Raw genomic sequence first — 18,045 nt, 5'->3', positions numbered from 1 at the left:
AGGAGAGGCAGCACTTGGCAGGTCGAGTGAGAGTTGGCAGCAGCAGGCACTGTGGGTTAAACCCTCCCACCCCCACAGGCTTCCACTGTTCTGCCCATTTTCCTGGGGCTTGTTTTAAAGGGGCAGCTGTTTTCACTTTATTTTTCCTTTCTCAAAACAGCCTCCGAAGCTCACAGAATTCGAGCAACCCACTCCCTACAACTGCACTCACGGGGCTCTTGTAGCAGAGGGAGTGGTAGTGTCGCTATCTCTGAGCCAGAGGTCCGGGTACACGTCCCACACTCCCAACACTTACCCGAGGTGTTGATCAGAATAACTACCATAGGCACGAGGCACTCAATATGGACAACTACACTCACAACTCAACCCCGAAGGAAGGGTCACAGGCTCAGAGAACAATTTCAGCGACACAATGCGACCATTCTGCCCACTGTGTCCTTTTGGGTTTTCTGCTGAAGGAATTCAATTAGTGCCACTTCACTGCTCTTTCCCATAGCCCTGCCATTTTTTTAATTCCCTCTTGAGTAGTTTCTAATCCCCTTTGGAGACCTAACCCTGAATCTGCCTCCAACGAATCCTGAGGCAGTGCATTTCAGATCCTAACGACTTGCTGCATAAAGATATTTATCATCATGCTCTCGCCTTAAATCTGTGCACTCCAGTTCTCAACCCTCTGACCAGCCGAAAGGTCTCTCCCCATCCACTCTGTCCTGACCATTCAGGTCTCTTGACAGTGGGACACTTGTATTTCAGCACCTTGTCACAAGTTTCACCACAGAGACAAAATGACCAGAACATGATATAATATTGCAGCAAACTAGTTCCTTTTGGGTTTCCACAAAGATAGTCACATTTGGCTCTGAGAGTGAGCTAGAACTGGCACAAAGCATCACGTTTCTAGATCAGATGAGTGGGGTAATTAGATCAGACGACTCCCGACTCAGGCGACTGACTGTGTGGAGTTTGCACGTTCTCCCCGTGTCTGCGTGAGTTTCCTCCGGATGCTCCGGTTTCCTCCCACAGTCACAAAGATGTGCGGGTCAGGTGAATTGGCCATGCTAAATTGCCGCAGTGTTAGGTAAAGGGGTAAATGTAGGGGTATGGGTGGGTTGCGCTTCGGCAGGTCGGTGTGGACTTGTTGGGCCGAAGGGCCTGTTTCCACATAGTAAGTAATCTAATCTAATCTAATCAGGAATCCAAATTGTAAAATGGTCTGTGACTGTCCTACAAAACGCCAAGTAATTTGGGAAATGGAACCCATTGGCCAATCTTAGACGCTCTCAATCTACGTGTGGAGTTGATGCCAGTTTTTCTTATCTCTGTTTTCCTCAGAGGTTTACCCCAAATGCTGTTCAACCTTGGTGTGCAGATTATTCTGGTTAATAACTCTCTTTTTCACAAGCCGGAACCTCTCGTTCAACACCCACAGTTTACTGAACCTACAACTCTGGGTGCGGGCGAGAGACAGAATGGGCGAGAGACGGAAACTGGAGTAGGTCTTTAAAGTTCACCTCGGTGAAAGTGAGGACTGCAGATGCTGGAGATCAGAGTCAAGATTAGAGTGGTGCTGGAAAAGCACAGCAGGTCAGGCAGCATCTGAGGAACAGGAGAATTGCGTCTCGGGTAAAAGCCCTTCATCACCTCCCCAGCTTTAAAGAAAGCAACTTCTCCCCATTTTCCATTGTACTCGGAGCGGGACAGATGGTCAGACTGCACAGTACAGAGGAACCTCCCCCATTTCTTGAGGACGGATGTAATTTTTGAGGTGCAGCCTGACAGATTCTAATGCAAGATTTTTGCCTTTTGATAATCTTTTAGGTTCAACTAAACTGGAGGCTGAGAATCTATAGGCATTGCTCTCGTCCTTCTCCTCTGTGTTAGCGGTGATAATTCAGGCCCATTTCAGAATCTAATAAGGATACAGCGCCAATATCTTATTCAACTTTTTTTTAAAAAAGTCAATTTTCCAGAGACAGACAAAGTTAACATGGTTTGTAACTACCACAATTCAAACAGCACAGATCAACAGTGACGATAACCAGATATTTCATGCATCTCCTCCTCAGTATGTGTCCTCCAAAAGACTTCAAACAAGTTATTTAATAAAATTTCACATCTTCCTTTGACCTAGAATTCACTCCTGAGAGGAGTGTAACTCCTTTATTTCATCTTTGCTCAGAATGATCGATCCAGCCTCTGGGTACCAGATGTAAATAGCCATTTTTCCATGCCAACCCAGGATGTGTGTGGATGCACACTACTTCAGGGCCTGGCCAATGGGCCACCATCAGGTTCAGGCAGCAGACCCTATAAGGGCCCTGTGTCTAACTGCCTGCTTCTCTCTGATGGTCATGCCCATAGTCGGGCGTCCTTGGAGAGAGGGAGCATGTGGCGTCCACCATTACAATTCAGACCTTCTAACGTGGTGGGCAGCTACAGGGGCTGGGATACATCATCAATCCCAAAACATATCCTTGTAGAGAGACAGCATGTGCTTCCCACCAGAACAAAAACAATGAATTCACGAGGGTCTCTTTGGAATTTTGGTTATCAGTTCTGTGCCACTTTGGGGCTACTTGTTCTAATTATGCTGAATTTGTTAATCAGACACAAGGAATGTGGGACCTTATTCTACTGCTGCATTTTTTGGAGAGGTTGGGGGGGCCATTGCGGAGCTCAGCCCAACCCAGCCCTCATCGGATGGGCACACAGAAACACTTTTTAGGAGGAAATGACTAGATCCTGGTCAACTGAACTACAAGCGAACTGTGATCGCCTCCACGTTTTTGGACCAGATTCAGACAGCGGACACTGCCTGAAAGATGACCCAACTGACTCCTTAATCTTAATCCGAGGCGAGAAAGTGTTAACACCAATGAGTGCAGAGCGAATGGATCTGAGAGGTGGGGACAAAGAGTCAAGATATTGTTCCATACCCAGCCTTAGAATGGTTGCCTTTTGCCTATTCAGTCACAAAGAGGAAAAGGAAGAACTCTCTTTTCGTAGCCTGGTTCAGGACCTCACAATATTCCAAGCGTTTTACAGCCAACGAAGGAGTTGGGAAGTGTCAGCACTGCTGTGAATATTGGAGCGGTTTACAATAATTTTGTTGAATTTGTTCATTAATACTGGGAACCTGGCAGCTAATTTGCACACAGCAAGCTCCAACAAACAGCAGTCCAACCATGAGCAGAAAATTTCCTTTCATGACGTTGACCGAGGCACAAACATTGGTTCTGAGGAAAATTCCCTCCTGTTCTCCCAAATACTGCCGGGAGAACTTCTACATGTGACACATGTCCAAAATACTGGCACCACACTGGGAATATTAGCTTGGACTTTTATGCTCAAGTTCAGATTGGGAATTGGATACCCATTCTTCCAGCATAAAGGTGAGTGGTCTATCGACTGAGCCACAACAAGCATTCGAATATAGGCAGACTGCACTCCCACGCACTGGCGATGGTATTCTCCAGCTAATAGCTTAAACAGAGATGAAGTAACAAGGGTGTTACTTGGGAGTGCAGGACTAGGAGGGCACATCTCTCTATTGTGTCTGACTGGTGCCATCCCTGGGTAGCATGCAGCTGGTGCTGATACAGTGACAGAAAGAGGCAAGTACTGCGTTTACCAGCTGATGGCTTCATCCCAATGAACACAGAAAGAGATTGTGGTTTTACACAGCTCTTGTCGGAGTTAGTTTGGTGTTTTTTTGGGAAGCCAGTTGTGTGTGAAGGTGAAAAAGCAGCTGTGTTTAATTGTACCCGGACTGCTTAGATTCACCATTTTCTGAAATAAATCCATGCCGTAGCAACGTAAATTGTGTCGGCCAAACAGACCGGGAGGAGACCACGATATTAATTCCAAGCAGCTGACAATAATATCCACAGCCCCTCACACTCTTCCCTATTTCCCCCCATCCCCTCCCACCTAACACCCACCATTAGCATAACTCAGGAAAGAGCAACTATAGCAGTGGCATGTGTTTAACAAGATCATTAACAAGATGCATCCACATTCACCTTGTCAAACCTCTCCTCCTCCACTGCACTGCTACATGGATACAGCTAAAGCGTAACCAGCTTGCAGGCTATTCAGCCCATCGAGACCACCCTAGCTCTCTGTAAAACAATCAAGTCAGCCCCTTTCCCTACCTTATCCCTTGCACGTTTATTTCTCTAATCTTCCTTTTGGAGTCATTGGCTGTTTGCCCCTGAAAAGTGACTCCAAGTTTACTATCACTCCCTCGCCCTCAGGATCTCAAACTCCAAACCTTCAACCTGTGTCCCCTCAGTTATGTCAGCACTAGGGGTTCGTTTGTCTTTGTATGCCTTTCCTAAACAGGGCAAGCTTGGACACCTAACTCCTGGTAAACAGGTAGACAGCTGGCTGACTAAAGATCTTGCCCCAATGAAGGAGGTTTCAAGGAATGTGGAGAGGTTTAGGGAGGGAATTCCTTGACTTAGGGCTAATGGACAGTGCTGACAAATAAAACGATCGCTTTATACCGACCACAACAAACAGTCTCTTCCCCCATCACCTGACAACCTGACGCTTCAGCTCCTTTCGTAGTGTTTCCTCAAGGCTTGCCCTCACCAGTGGTCCACTGTTTCCCAAATAAAGCCAGTGCAGGCGCAAGCTAATTACTCTTCCTCGTCTTCTCAAATACCTGCGCATCTCATTTTGGTTCCTGCATCAACTCTTTGTAGGAGCCAGAATCATTCAGTCCAGATCGCCAAACCCATATGAATTGGAACACATAAAAAGAGACAAAGTACAGGCTTTCTCCAGGTTATGAATGCCTGTACTTCAAAACCAACCCCCATAAAGCCCATTATTTAAAAATAAAAGCGAGTTAATACAACGGTTCAAACTAATGAACGGGCTGACTGCTTTGGGCGACCCTCAAAACACTGCGCTGTATTGTACTGTAGTTACACTTATTCTTACCATTACTGTATGATTTTTAAGATGTTTAGGTAAAATATATACTAAGACAAAGATTTGACTAATTGATGCTAGAAGTGAACCGTACCTAACTGTTCCGACTTACATTCAAATTGAATTTGTGAACAAACTTAAAAATGGAACTCATTTGTAACCTGGGGACTTGCTGTACATTTACTGTCCTTCGTGGGAATGGTGAGGAGTAGGAGTTGGGAGGTGTTTAACAATTATAGAGCAGTTGTAACAACATTAGAGTGTCTCCCCTCTTCCTATACCAGCAACCTATTCATTCACTGAACAATCCATCTTGAACTGAACTCTACGCAATAAAATGGGAACTAAGTATTTAAAGAATGTAAAGCACCTGATTACCGGAATGGAGTGACTCGGAATTGAATTGTCGGGAGCAGACCCTGTGACATACCTGCCCACTGATGTGCCTTGCCCGAACCTCCGGACTGCTGTCTTCAAGACAGCCAAAGTACACCAAACATGCTGACTTTTTTCATCGAGAGTCAGCGTGTTGGCCAAAAGCCACAATACCAGCCACCAATCAGACTGAAGAGGATTGGCAAAGGACACAGATCACGAACTTGCAGTTTACAGAATAGATGTTGAGAGCCTAGAGAGAGTTCAGGGGAGACACCAAGGTTGACTGATGTAAGAAGGGTCCAAGTTTTGAGATCCTGTCCCCAACATCAGTTCAAAGAGGAATCGCAAACCTTGTTCCTGGCCTCCAACCCCATCACCTCTCAAGTTCATTCCTCTACTCCTGCTCAAACCAAGCTCCCGTCCGTCAGGCTACTCAGCCTCGAGTTCAAAACATACCAATTGTTAAAGTGGCAGATTATAGCATAGGCCTGTAGAACAGAAGAAGGCCATTCAGCCCCTTGAGCCTGTTATGCTATTTAATAAGATCACAGCTGATCTGATCGTTCCTGCCTGCCCCCGATAATGCATGACTCTCTTAGTAACAAGAATTGCTCTTCTTCAGCCTTAAAACTACTCAAGGACCCTGCTTCCATCATCTTTTCAGGAGGAGTTCCAGAAGCTTACAAGTAACTCCTGAATTTTAAAACAGTGAGCCCCTACTTTCAGATTTTACCACTAGAGGAACCATCCTCTTGACACCTCTCCTGTCAAGACCCCTCAGACTCTTGTATGATTCAATCATGTCACCAGTGGTTACAAGTCTAGCCTGGCTATCATTCCCTCATAAGACATCCCACCCATTCCAGCTACTAGTATGGTAAAACCTTTTATGAACTGCTTCTGAGCACCAACCATCCAGTTCTAACCCCACGATTATATCGAAAATGTGACACGGCTGCAGAGTCCAGCTAAGTGTCTTTGCTTGACCATCTCACCATGACTGTTGCTCAGTGAGGTGGACAGTGTGAGGAGCTCAGGGGTGGTTCGATTATTGGAAAGCAAGGTAAAAAAAAAAAACCCTCATTAATTGGAAAAAGATACTTTGGCAAAATGTGGCTGCAACTGCTTCAAAGACTAGACCCAGCTCCCAATCTCACCAACATGGCACGCGGAGAATTACAGTTTAGTTGAATAGCCCCAGGATAAGGTATAGGCTCCCAATGGATTCCAAACAATCCAGAATGTGACCACATCAGGTTAAAAGGAAATACTATAGAAACCGGGCTTACATTCCCTGGTACTTGAGAACTTTCATGGGTATCTGATGGAAGACAAATCAGGATATCGAGAGGATATACGGAATAGATGGAGAGAAACCTTTCCACTGTTGGGGAGACTGAGACATCGGTTCTCGCTGGAGGACTGTGCACCTTTTGGGGGAGAAGGAAGGAGACAGAAAATGGGGCTAGCTCTCTCCCACAGAAAGCAGAACATGGTCAATCAGTTAATAATTTCAAATTTGGGCAATGGAGTTTTGCTAGATGAGAATATAAAGGAACATGGAATATGAGTACGATCGTGATTGACCTGAAATGATGTAACAGTGTTGAAGCTTTGAGTGAGAGAGGAAACCAAGCAACAAAAACAAAATCCTGGATACTGGAGATCTGAAATGAAAACCAAGTGCTGAAGAAACTCAGCAGGTCTGGCAGCTTCTGTGGAGAGAGAAACAAAAAGTTAATGCTTTTCTTTGAAGAGAAATCATATTGGACTTGGAGGGGTTAACTCCTTTATTCCTCTCCCTCAGATGCTACATGAAAACAAGGGAGTGAGTGAGTGGTAGATTAGCAGAGAAAGCATTCATTTATTTATTTTCACCTGAGCTTAGAAAAGTAACAATGAAGACATATAGCAAAAGCACAAATACTAAGCACTTCCACATGATAAATCTCCAAAGTATCTATAAACATTCACCCTGGGGAATGGAGGAAGGGCTGTTCGTTTCCAAGAAAATATCTTGTGGACAAGTGAAGGGAATCTTTGATTGGAAAGAAATTTTTGCAGCATTCTATGTTCAGAGCTCAAACAAAAGCTTTTAAAAAAAATTCCATATGGAGACCTAATCTTAATAAAAATGGTTTTCATGAATGAATTCAATGACCATTATCCTAACTGGCTCCAGTTTATTCCTGCATCTCATGGAGGTTACTGTGATGGATTAGCTCTGGTGGTTAGCATTAATCACAGCAGAAATGCAAGCTTCTCCTTTGAAGCATGCCATAGGCAGAAAGTCAGGCAGCCTCAGTGCTGATAATAATCACACAATAACTCATGCCCTCCGAACTTCCCAGTCTGCACTGCGCTCCCAGTCCTGATGTTATCAATCCCAATTGTGCAGAGAGAGGCAGAAAAATCACTTTTATTTTGAAAAAAAGGAAAGGTTTAAAAATTGATTGTGTGTCTGCATTGGAGACAGACAGGCAGGCAAGGACTGGGAGAAATGCAAACAGAAAAAAAGACAAGCCAGTCTCACTCAGAGGCCACCAGAAGTCGCCTTGCCCCAGAAGGCAGCACCAGTAAAGCTTGCGAATGACACACGCTCAGTAAAAGAGAAACCAGACTCTTCCAAATGGGGGCCAGATCTCACTTCTAAATACTAGAGTCTATTTTTGAAGAAAACTATGATTTTTTTTTTCTTGGGATCGGAGAGCCTAAGAAACCTCTGCGGTAATGTTAGAACTCAGACGGAAAAGGAAGAGTGCGGGGGGCAGAAGGAGGCAAGGAGATACATGAGGGATGGCTGGGGACCCAGGGGTGAGAGTTACAGGGCAATGAAGGAGCACAGGGAGAGGCTGCCTCTGTCAAACATGAGTTACAAACACAGCCAACCAAAGTTAGAGGAGACGGTAGCATATCCATGCTGTTGCTGGACTAGTAATCCAAACTCAGAGTCATGCCTTAGAGATGTGGATTCAGATCCCACCACAGCACCAGCAGGAAATTTAAATTCAGCTCGCAAATCTGGAACATAATGCTAATTTTATCCATGTTGTGAAAACCCCATCTGAATCACTGGAGTTCATTAACAGGAAAGAACTCTGCCAGCCTTATCTGGTTTGGACTAAATGAGGCCAGAGTGCCCCCTGCACTGTCCTAGCGAGTCACTCAGTTCAAGGGCAATTAGGAATGTGCAACGACCACTGAAGGTATCAGTTAGGCCCACGTCCCAATTAAAGAACCGAAATTAGTTCAAAAATAAAATGCTCAACTTTCTTGGGACATAATCTTCATTGCACATGGTTATATTTTTTCAATTGGACATTAATTTTTAAAAAGTGAAATTGGAAAGGCTTGTATGCAAAATTGGAAACACCCATTTACAACATGAAATTCAATAATCACTTACATAACAAAATCCTGGAAATGTTCACTTCATGTGGTGTTTAATAATAAAGGCCTTGCCAACTGTAAAGCCTCAATTCAAAGTCAGCCTGCTCTATTCCAAACAAGATTCTAAATGTTAAGGGTCATTCAGCCACAGTAGTAAATCACAGAATGCCTACAGTGTGGAAACAGGCCATTTGGCCCAACAAGTCCCCACCGAACGTCCAAAGAGAGGACCCACCAGCCCCTCTGTAATCCTGCATTTCCCATGGCCAATCCACCTAACCTGCACATTTTTGGATTATGGGAGGAAATCTGAGCAGCCAGAGAAAACCCACACAGATGGGGAGAAAGTGCAAACTCCACACAGACAGTCACCCAAGGCTGGAATCGAACCTGGGTCCCTGGCACTGTGAGGCAGCAGTGCTAACCACTGAGCCATCTGTGCTGCTACCATAGCAATCAAATACTGGACACGGTTTAAAGGAAGTCACATACTTGGTCACCTCACTCGTGCCAGGGTTGCAGTTGATAGGTGCACATCCAATGAAAGTCTGAACCATCGAGAACAGGACTTTTCTGATAAATAATGGATTTTGTTTGGACAGACATGCCTCAAGTTATCTGGGAAGACACTGTCACCGGCAGAGAGCGGACACCCAACTGTGGGGCTAAACCATCCATACAGAGACTGGGAAATGATGGAGAATGCCATCAGGACACTCCTGAAACATCAAGAATGTGTACAGTGAGCTGAAATCATCCTATGTTCCAGCTGCTGATCACAAGTCAATGTTTCTTCCTAGAAACTGCACCGTTATTAGGAATGGACGAAAGCATTTCGTCTTTCAAGACTGTTTCACCCTTCAATGAGATCATGGCTGATTCAGTAAGCCAGCTGTACCAACCGATCCAGTACCGACTGCCATTTATGAGAGAGTCTTGGGACTTTTACCATTATTCATCAACATGCTTCCAATTTTCATTCTTTCATAAAAATCAGGCTCTACATTTCTCTTGGTGACGTCGCCTAAATCCTCTCCATCTACTGCATCCATTCTGCTTTGTATTTCAAAAACACTAATCAAATTCTCATGTAAGCATCCAAATCCCAGGGTATCCAACTAACCATCCTCTTGACCCAAAATCATCCACAGAGGCTACATACACATTGCCCCTTTAAAATTAAAATGCATGCTTGGCCACTCAAAAAATGTATAAGTACTGTGCACTTAGAAAAGAGACTGTTCACACGTCAGAAAGATTAGGCTGAATGGTGTATACAATCCTAGCCTAGTCCTTGTCATTTGACCAGTGCAGTCCAGGTACAACTCTGGAAAATTCACACTGTACACCCTCCACGATTTGACCACTGGCCTTCGACAGTGTGGGACTCAGAATACAGAAATGCCAGGTGTAATCACAATGGTCTTCCTCCACCGTCTTTAACATCCACCATCACCACCACTCAGTAGCAGCAGTGCGTACCATCTATTAGATACACTACAGAAATCCAGCAAGGCTTCTTCGACAGCATCTTTCAAACCAGTGACCACTTCCATCCAGAAGGAAAGAACAGCAGTTTTTTGGGAACACCTCCCTCTGCAAGTTCCCCTCCAAACCACTCACCATCCTGACTTGGAAATATATTACCATTCCTTCATGTTGCTGAATGGCTTCCTTCCTAAAAGCACTGTGGGTATCCCTATAGACACTGTTCCACCTTTTTTCAGGGTAATTAGAGATGGACAGTATATGCCAGCAATACCTACACCCCGTTAAACAAAGGAAAATAAATTCAATATTATAAAAGATCAGATTTGCAAAGGAAATGTAAGATTTCCCCAAACTTACATGATACAAAAAAACCGCCAATGCATTGGAAAACTGATGCTATCTCACCTAAGTCGTTATCTCTCTCAGTGCCAAGATCCACACTGAGTGAAGAAGCAAGGGGTTTCAAATTAACAATGGTCAGATACTCAAAATGCCTGTACAGCATGTGTACAGAGGTTACCAGAGCCAGGTTTATCTCTGAACAACCTCAGATAAAAACACTAATCAGGTCAAGTCTGGAGGGAGCGGAGCATGAGTGAAAGAGAGAAAGAAATGGCCTGGTTCACAGTGTATGCTAGCTATTATCAGCCTCACAGTAAAGGGTTAAAATAAGCCCCAGGGGTTAATGGATCAGCTTGAAATCTCTTAAAAACTCCCACCCTCTTAACTAGAAGTCTGAATACTAGGAGTGCATTAATCACCAAATACGACAGTCTGCTATTACAAGTCTCAGTATCTGAACTTGCACAGTCGGGAGACAACGTATCTGATTTCATGGAGACTGCACTCCATTTTATCGTTATATTGTTCTAGTTAAACTCATTTCCATTACGGAAAACCTCACCAATCCTCTCCGTTAAGATCATAGCATCTAGAAAGTCACATGCTCTTTCCGGTCTGTAAAACGTAATAAATTCTACCCAACCTGGACAGACTAAAAACAGAAAAAAATACCAACCAAAAAAAAAACTTGACTTGACTTCAAAGGACCAAAAGGAAAAACATTAAGTGCTGTTCAGCTGTAATATAATTGCAAAGAAAAGGAATGATTAAAGTTACAGCCAGCTCAGAGAGCATTCTTTCTGCTTTTGTGTCTCTCTCCCTTTCACTGCAAATGATTATTACTAACCTTGGCTGAAAGATCAAGGGAAGTATTAGGCAAACAGATATTTTATTAATATTTATTAAATTGGCTGATTCCTATCCCCAATATTAAAATTCACTGGCAGGGACCTTTTACTACTTTTCTCTTAGAATGATTGGTTACATCTGAATGTAGTTAACAAAATAAAAAGTGCTCTTTAGACTTCAAGTTTAGCTTCTGTCCAGGGTTTACACCTGAAGGTATTAACAACTGTTTGGTACCTAGTCCTGCATAAAACTGGAGGAGACAGCATCTACATGGAATTCACTCACATTTCGAATCATAATATAGTTTGTTCCCATGTCCAACAAGAGAATGTGTGCACATGTCTATGGGTGTGTACCTTCAAGAGTTAGTGGGTGGAAGCAGGGAGGCTGCAGAAGGAGTTGGACAGGCTAGGGGGAGTAGGCAAAGAAGTGGCAGATGGAAAAAAATTTGGGAAAGAGTAGGGCTATGCACTTTGGTAGGAAGAGTAAAGGCATAGACAGGTTTCAAAATGGGACAAGGCTTTGGAAATCTGAAGGACAAAGGGACTTGGGAATTGTAATTCAGTATTCTCTTAAGGTCAACATATAAGTTCAGTTGGCAGTTAGGTATGTAAATTCAATGTTAGCATTCATTTCAACAGGGCTAGAATACAAGGGCAGGGATACACTGCTGAGGCTGTACAAGGCTCTGGTCAGACCGTATTTGGATTATTGTGAGCAGTTTTGGGCCCAGTATCTAAGGATGCATGTGCTGGCCTTGAAGAGGGTATGCAGGAGATTCACAAGAATGGTCCCAGGCATGAAGGAACAGTTGAGGACTCTGGGTCTGTACTCAAGGGAGTCTCACTGAAGCTTACAGAATACTGAGAGACTTGGATAGAAGATATTTCCACTAGTAGGCGAGATTAGGACCCGAGGGCAGAGCCTTGGAGTGAAGGGATGACCCTTTAGAACGGAGATGAGGAATTTCTTCAGACAGAAGATGGTGAATCTGTGGAATTCTGCCACAGAGGGCTGTGGAAGCCAGGTCATTGAATGTATTTAAAACAGAGATAGAGATGCCCTTAATTGGTAAGGGGATCAAGGTTATAAAGAGTATGCTGGAGAATGGAGTTGAGAAACATGTCAGCTATGAATGAGTAGCGGAACAGATTTAATGGACCAAATGGCCTGATTCTGCTCCTCTGTGTTATGGTCTTGCTTTAAAATAAAACTAGACATTGAGTCATACATATGGCAAATGTTAAGACCGATGACCAAAAGTTTGGTCATTGACACCTGAATGTAGGAGAGAGCCGGTAGGGTTTAGAGGGGGGGGATTCCAGCGCTTGGGGCCCAGGCAGCAGAAAACATGGCCGCTAGTGATGGAACAAGAGGAAACACACAAGAGGCCAAAGGTGAGGGAGAACAGATCTTGGAATGTTATTGGGCTGTAGGCTGTTACAGAGATTGGAGGTGGTGTTGGGGAGGTGGAGGCCTTGAAGGGATTTGATAAAGTGGATGAGATTTTAAAACAAAAATATATTTTAGGCATTGCTGTACCACGTGCCAATGTGGGTCAGCCAGCACGGGATAGGTGACTGGAACTAAATTTCTAAATTGGAGGACCAACTACAGAAATTCACCAACGATCCAGAGACACCACCTTCCAAACCCACCATTTAGAAGGACAAGGGCAGCAGATATATGGGAACACCATTCCCCAGTAAGTTCCGCAAGTCACTGTCGTTGGGTCAAAATCCTGGAATTCCCTCCCTAATGGCTTTGAGAGTCAACCCAGAGAAGATGCACTGCAGCGATTCAAGGAGGCAGCTCAACACCATCTTCTCAAGGGCAACTAGGGGTGGGCAATAAATTCTGGCCCAGGCAGTGACTCCCATATCCCACAAGGGAATAATAAGAGTGCAGGAAGACTCCCAGAGGTGGCGGAACAACCACGTACTGTGATTGAAACTTGAACAATGGCCTTTCTCCTCATCCAAAGGCAGGCGCACGGAGGCCACCAATCGCTATGATTTTGGGGTCAGTACAATCTGGAACCTTTGGGGTCACATTGCCTGGCACGGTGTCACACGATTCAGGTTCACAGCGATGAGGAAGTGCGAATGTTTCAGAACATCCAGTGAGATAGGGATGACCTGGTTCACTAGGCTCAGGAACTATTAGGAGAAAGTGAGGACTCTAGATGCTGGAGATCAGAGCTGAAAATGTGTTGCTGGAAAAGCGCAGCAGGTCAGGCAGCATCCAAGGAGCAGGAGATTCGACGTTTCGGGCATAAGCAGATATTCCTGAAGAAGGGCTTATGCCCGAAACGTCGAATCTCCTGCTCCTTGGATGCTGCCTGACCTGCTGCGCTTTTCCAGCAACACATTTTCAGCTCAGGAACTATTAGTCTAACACTGGCTTAGAGTGCCAGACCCAATTATCAAATCTCTGCCGAGTTAATGGGCTACAAGACAGCACTTAAGGGTTAAGAATGGGGTAGTGACGAAGCTAAAAAAAAGGGGAAATTAGCCAGAGAGCTACCACCCAAGATTATTCTCTGCAGAAAGGAGTGGGTGAGAACAGAATTGGAATTGCAAGTGATGTCCTCATGATCAAATGGTGTGCAAAGATTATTCTGTTCCAAACCAATGCTTTGGGACTTTGGGCAAGATTACTAGGGGTTCACTGGCTCCTACACTGTAGCACAAGGTTCATTTTGACTTTGCAAATGTGGTTCTATTTTGCTGAAGAGCACTGTCTGGCGCCTGGTCAATTATCAATAATTAATTTACATGTGGAAAAAGATAGTGCCATCACTGATCTTTCGCAACTTAGTGTTCCAGGTTAGAAGCACAAATCCTGCCAACAACAGACTTGCACAGGGACTGGGAGGCAGCTGTCCTTATACAGTTGTACAGAGTGAATGTTCACCACAATCTTCCTCCCCACACATTCCTGTTGGAGCAGAGCGTGCTTGCACCTCAGAGTCAGCCTGGGCCTTAAAACCACATAACACACAAAACAAACACGGCAAGATAATCTCCTCATTTACATTTCAGGGCATGATAAAGAATTGGTCAGCCACAGTTAGCGTGCACAGTTAGATACCATAAAGCCAAAGTCTCCAGATTAGCCACATAGCTAGTATCAATAAACAAAAAAAAAAGTAACAACATGCATATTCTCATGGATGGACTCTGCTCACAAACAGGCACCCAGATCCCAGCCACACCACATCGTACACTCTGACTTATATCAACCCCATTGGCAGCTTTATCTTCAGCTAATGAGGCTCCAATCTCAAATTTCCTCCACAAACCTCCCTGTGTCCACCTTTAAAGGCACCAGATCTTTGACCAAGCTTCAGTCCTAATCTCTCTTGTGGAGCCCAGTGCCAGATTTTGTTGGACAATATTCCTAAAGCACCTAGAGACATTAAAGGCACCAGGTAAATGCAGATGGTGAACTCAAACTGTGCAGATGTTAGATGGCTGATGAAGAAGAGTCATCTAGACTCAAAACGTTTGCTTGCTCTCTTTTCATGGACGCTGCCTGACCCGCTGGGCACCCAGCATTTTTTGTTTTCAAACCATGCTCATGCTGCTTTTAAATAACGCAAGAAAGAGGCAGAGAGCACGTTCATCTTTTTCACCCTTCTCTCCTGTTGGTGCCATCTCAACCCTGGTCAATGATTTCCTCTGGTTATCTTGTTGGACACTAGATTTCAAGTATGAAGGCGTGGCCACAGCCAGGTGCAATGTTGACCTTAATGCCAGAGGCCTGTTTCACATCCTCCAACAGGCGCCAACTAGGATTGGAAGGTGGCACCTTAGTTGAATTTATATTCCACCAACTTTACCCAGGGGGCAGCACTTGCCCAACTCAGATGATTGAATGGACTACAGACTGAGAAATCGAGCCCTGGACCTTTGTTCTCACAAGTTAGTGCCACACCACCTTTGACCAACAGAACCACTACAGATCAAATTGTATTTAGAGATATAATCCAAATTTCCAACCCATCTCCCCCCCTCCCAAAAAAACTAGTTCTAAATGTTGCTAGCAAATTCAGAACCAAACATCATATTAACACATGCCACCTCATGGTGGTTTTCAGTCCACTTAGTCACTGAGAAATGAAAAGCTAGTATCCTTTAGGGAAAGAAATCTGTCTCCTTAACTGGTCTGGCTCACATGTGATTCTAAACCCAAACTTACGTGCTTGACACTTAACTAACCAACAAAGCCCACATCCCCTGAACAAATAAAATAGTGGAATGCTTTCAATTGGTTCCATCACCATTTATGACATTGCAAACACCAAAGGGGTCCATTAATGCCAATCTTGTCAGTCTACAGTCTCAGTCCATCAAGGTAGAGGTGCTCCGTCCCCTAACTAGCTGGCAGGTTAAGGGGGCATGTGAGAGTTAGTTTGTTTATTTTGTAGCATGTCTTTCCGACTTGACCTCACTCTCCTATTGATAGCTTTAGTGAAAGGGTCGTGAATACAAATAGAAAATCCTGTACTGTACTCACATGGTCGTTTGTCAGGAAGCAACCCCTCCTGGGATTTCACATCAAAAAAGTCTTTTAGTGACAACTTTACAAGATCAAGTCAAATAAAGCAGACAACCACTTTGCTGCCATTTCTGTCATCAGACTTACCCAAGGGGGCATAATGTACATTCTCTCTTACTTGGCAATGATCAAGAAATAAAAAGGGTCAATGAAAACAGGGGACGAGGGAAACATGTTACCGCAGCATGTCCCAGCCCTCAATCTCAATCAGAAGAGGATAACATTCCCAATCCACAAAATTTCCAATTCGTGATAATACCACCTTCCAACACCAAGTTGGAAGTCCAAGTACAAAACAATGTGGTTCTGAAGTAAAACTATTGATCTGAAACATGGGACTCCACTTCCCTCTCCATTGATACTGCCCGACCTGCTGCATATTCCCAAAAGTTCTGTTTCTCTGAAATCAACACAACCTCAAAAAGTCCAGGTGGGATTCAAGGTGGCATCAGCACAGATTTAACACAATAATGGTCACTATTCCATAGTATACTTGCTATATGGATAATAAGCCCAACATTATAGAAAATTCCCTTGAATCTTTTCCAGAAGGATGGATCACCTTGAAGCATTTTAAAGAGAGAGCACTATTCATCGTGACTACTGGGATGTCTATCATTCCTAACAAAATGAAGCACCTGAACACTCAGTGATTTAATCAGTCTCACTTCCTTCGCATTTACACACTTCAAACATGTTCAAAAAGCTTACCTGAGAAATCTCCAGGTGTGATATTTGGGGAGTTGGTGGCTTCTGTTTCAGTGCAGGATGCCGTACATTCTGGAGAATGGTAAAAGATGATAGTAAGGATGCAGGAATTGCAAACGCAGTGCATCCTACACTACTGCACAGGGCGAGTTTCACAATGCACTTCCCAACCGTTGCATACAATGGCTGTATGACAATGGAGAACAGCCAAATCACACACATTACCCCATTTCTCAAGCATGCTATGATTACACAGGGAAGCGAGGTGTTGTATTGGATGTGTTTTACAATGCTGTGGGGCAATAACATCACATGCCACAAATAAAGTTTATAACATTTCAGGACAAAGTTCATGGGGTGTTTAGAATAAATGGAAACCAGGGGGAACTACAGGAACAAAAAAAAATCTACGAACTTCCATTCTCCAAAACATCAAAAGTTACACCAAAGCTCCAGCTCTCAACAAGTGAATATGTATAATCTTCCTCAACCCTAACTCATTAGCACTGGTATAAAACCGCATGGCAAATGTCTTTATAATCCTTACACTGCTTTCCTCCACATTCTTTTTTTTAAAAAATTAAATTTTAATCGAGTTTTTTTCCCCCCATGAATGCCACATGAAAACTGTGATTATTAGGATTTAAACAGTGGAAGAGTTTAACCCAGGACAAACTGGAGCTTGCCTCATGACTGATCCTTTGCAACCCCAGCACCACACACTCCCAACCACAGCGTGACTCACTGAAGCTCTGCAGTGTTTGGCAGGCAAACACACAAAATAGCAGCAAAATTCACAAGCTTTCCTGAAAACTACAGGTTTACACCCGGTGGGGTAAATACAAAACTGAACAGGATAAGGTGCAGTTACTGTAGTCAAACACAATTAAAAATCCCTGCAAGCTGGATTAATTCTGTCTTAACAAAGCTCTTACTTTAAACACAGAAAAGTTTGGAGATTTTTTTCCCCTCTTCCCCCACATTGTCCCTCCTGAACCCCAGTCCCTTAGTTTTCAGGTTACCTTGGATGATCCATTCCTAATCACAAATAAATATTTTTAACATGCTTAATCAGAACATGGATTGTCTATCTCTTGCACACAAAAATGACAAGCTTTTGCTAAACTCATAGCAAACAGCTACCTGTGGCACATGTTTATTATAATACTCTGGTCTAGCCACTATTCCCTCAAATTAATACCAACATTTTTTTTAAAAAGTCGTAATTTTAGACATATTTAAGAACTTACCCAGTGGCTTTTCCTCATCACTTATAGAGAATCTCGAATAAGGAGGAGGTGGAGAGTCTGAAAATGATGACATGGGAGTTAAAAACAAAGAAAAAGTGGGGAACGAGAGAGAAAAAAATCCTTTCTCTGTCTT

At 43.8% G+C, this 18,045-nt stretch overlaps 1 protein-coding gene across 2 annotated transcripts in view; it reads right to left on the bottom strand.

Moving 5' to 3' along the window:
* Nucleotides 1-18,045, bottom strand: part of smad6b (SMAD family member 6b) — a 60,299-nt gene that overhangs the window by 38,148 nt on the left and 4,106 nt on the right. The window contains exons 2-3 of one of the 2 annotated variants that reach the window (XM_060853124.1): nucleotides 17,913-17,969; nucleotides 16,666-16,734 (exon numbers count right to left, since the gene is read on the bottom strand). In XM_060853124.1, coding sequence (XP_060709107.1) covers nucleotides 16,666-16,734; nucleotides 17,913-17,969 — 126 coding nt within the window. The remainder of the gene's footprint in view (nucleotides 1-16,665; nucleotides 16,735-17,912; nucleotides 17,970-18,045) is intronic. The other variant, XM_060853125.1, reaches the window with a different exon arrangement.

Source organism: Hemiscyllium ocellatum, chromosome 39 (assembly GCF_020745735.1).
Source record: "Hemiscyllium ocellatum isolate sHemOce1 chromosome 39, sHemOce1.pat.X.cur, whole genome shotgun sequence".
In the NCBI taxonomy this organism is placed as follows: domain Eukaryota; kingdom Metazoa; phylum Chordata; class Chondrichthyes; order Orectolobiformes; family Hemiscylliidae; genus Hemiscyllium; species Hemiscyllium ocellatum.
Note: the sequence above shows the minus strand (reverse complement) of the source record. Positions and strands in the feature narration are given on the sequence as shown.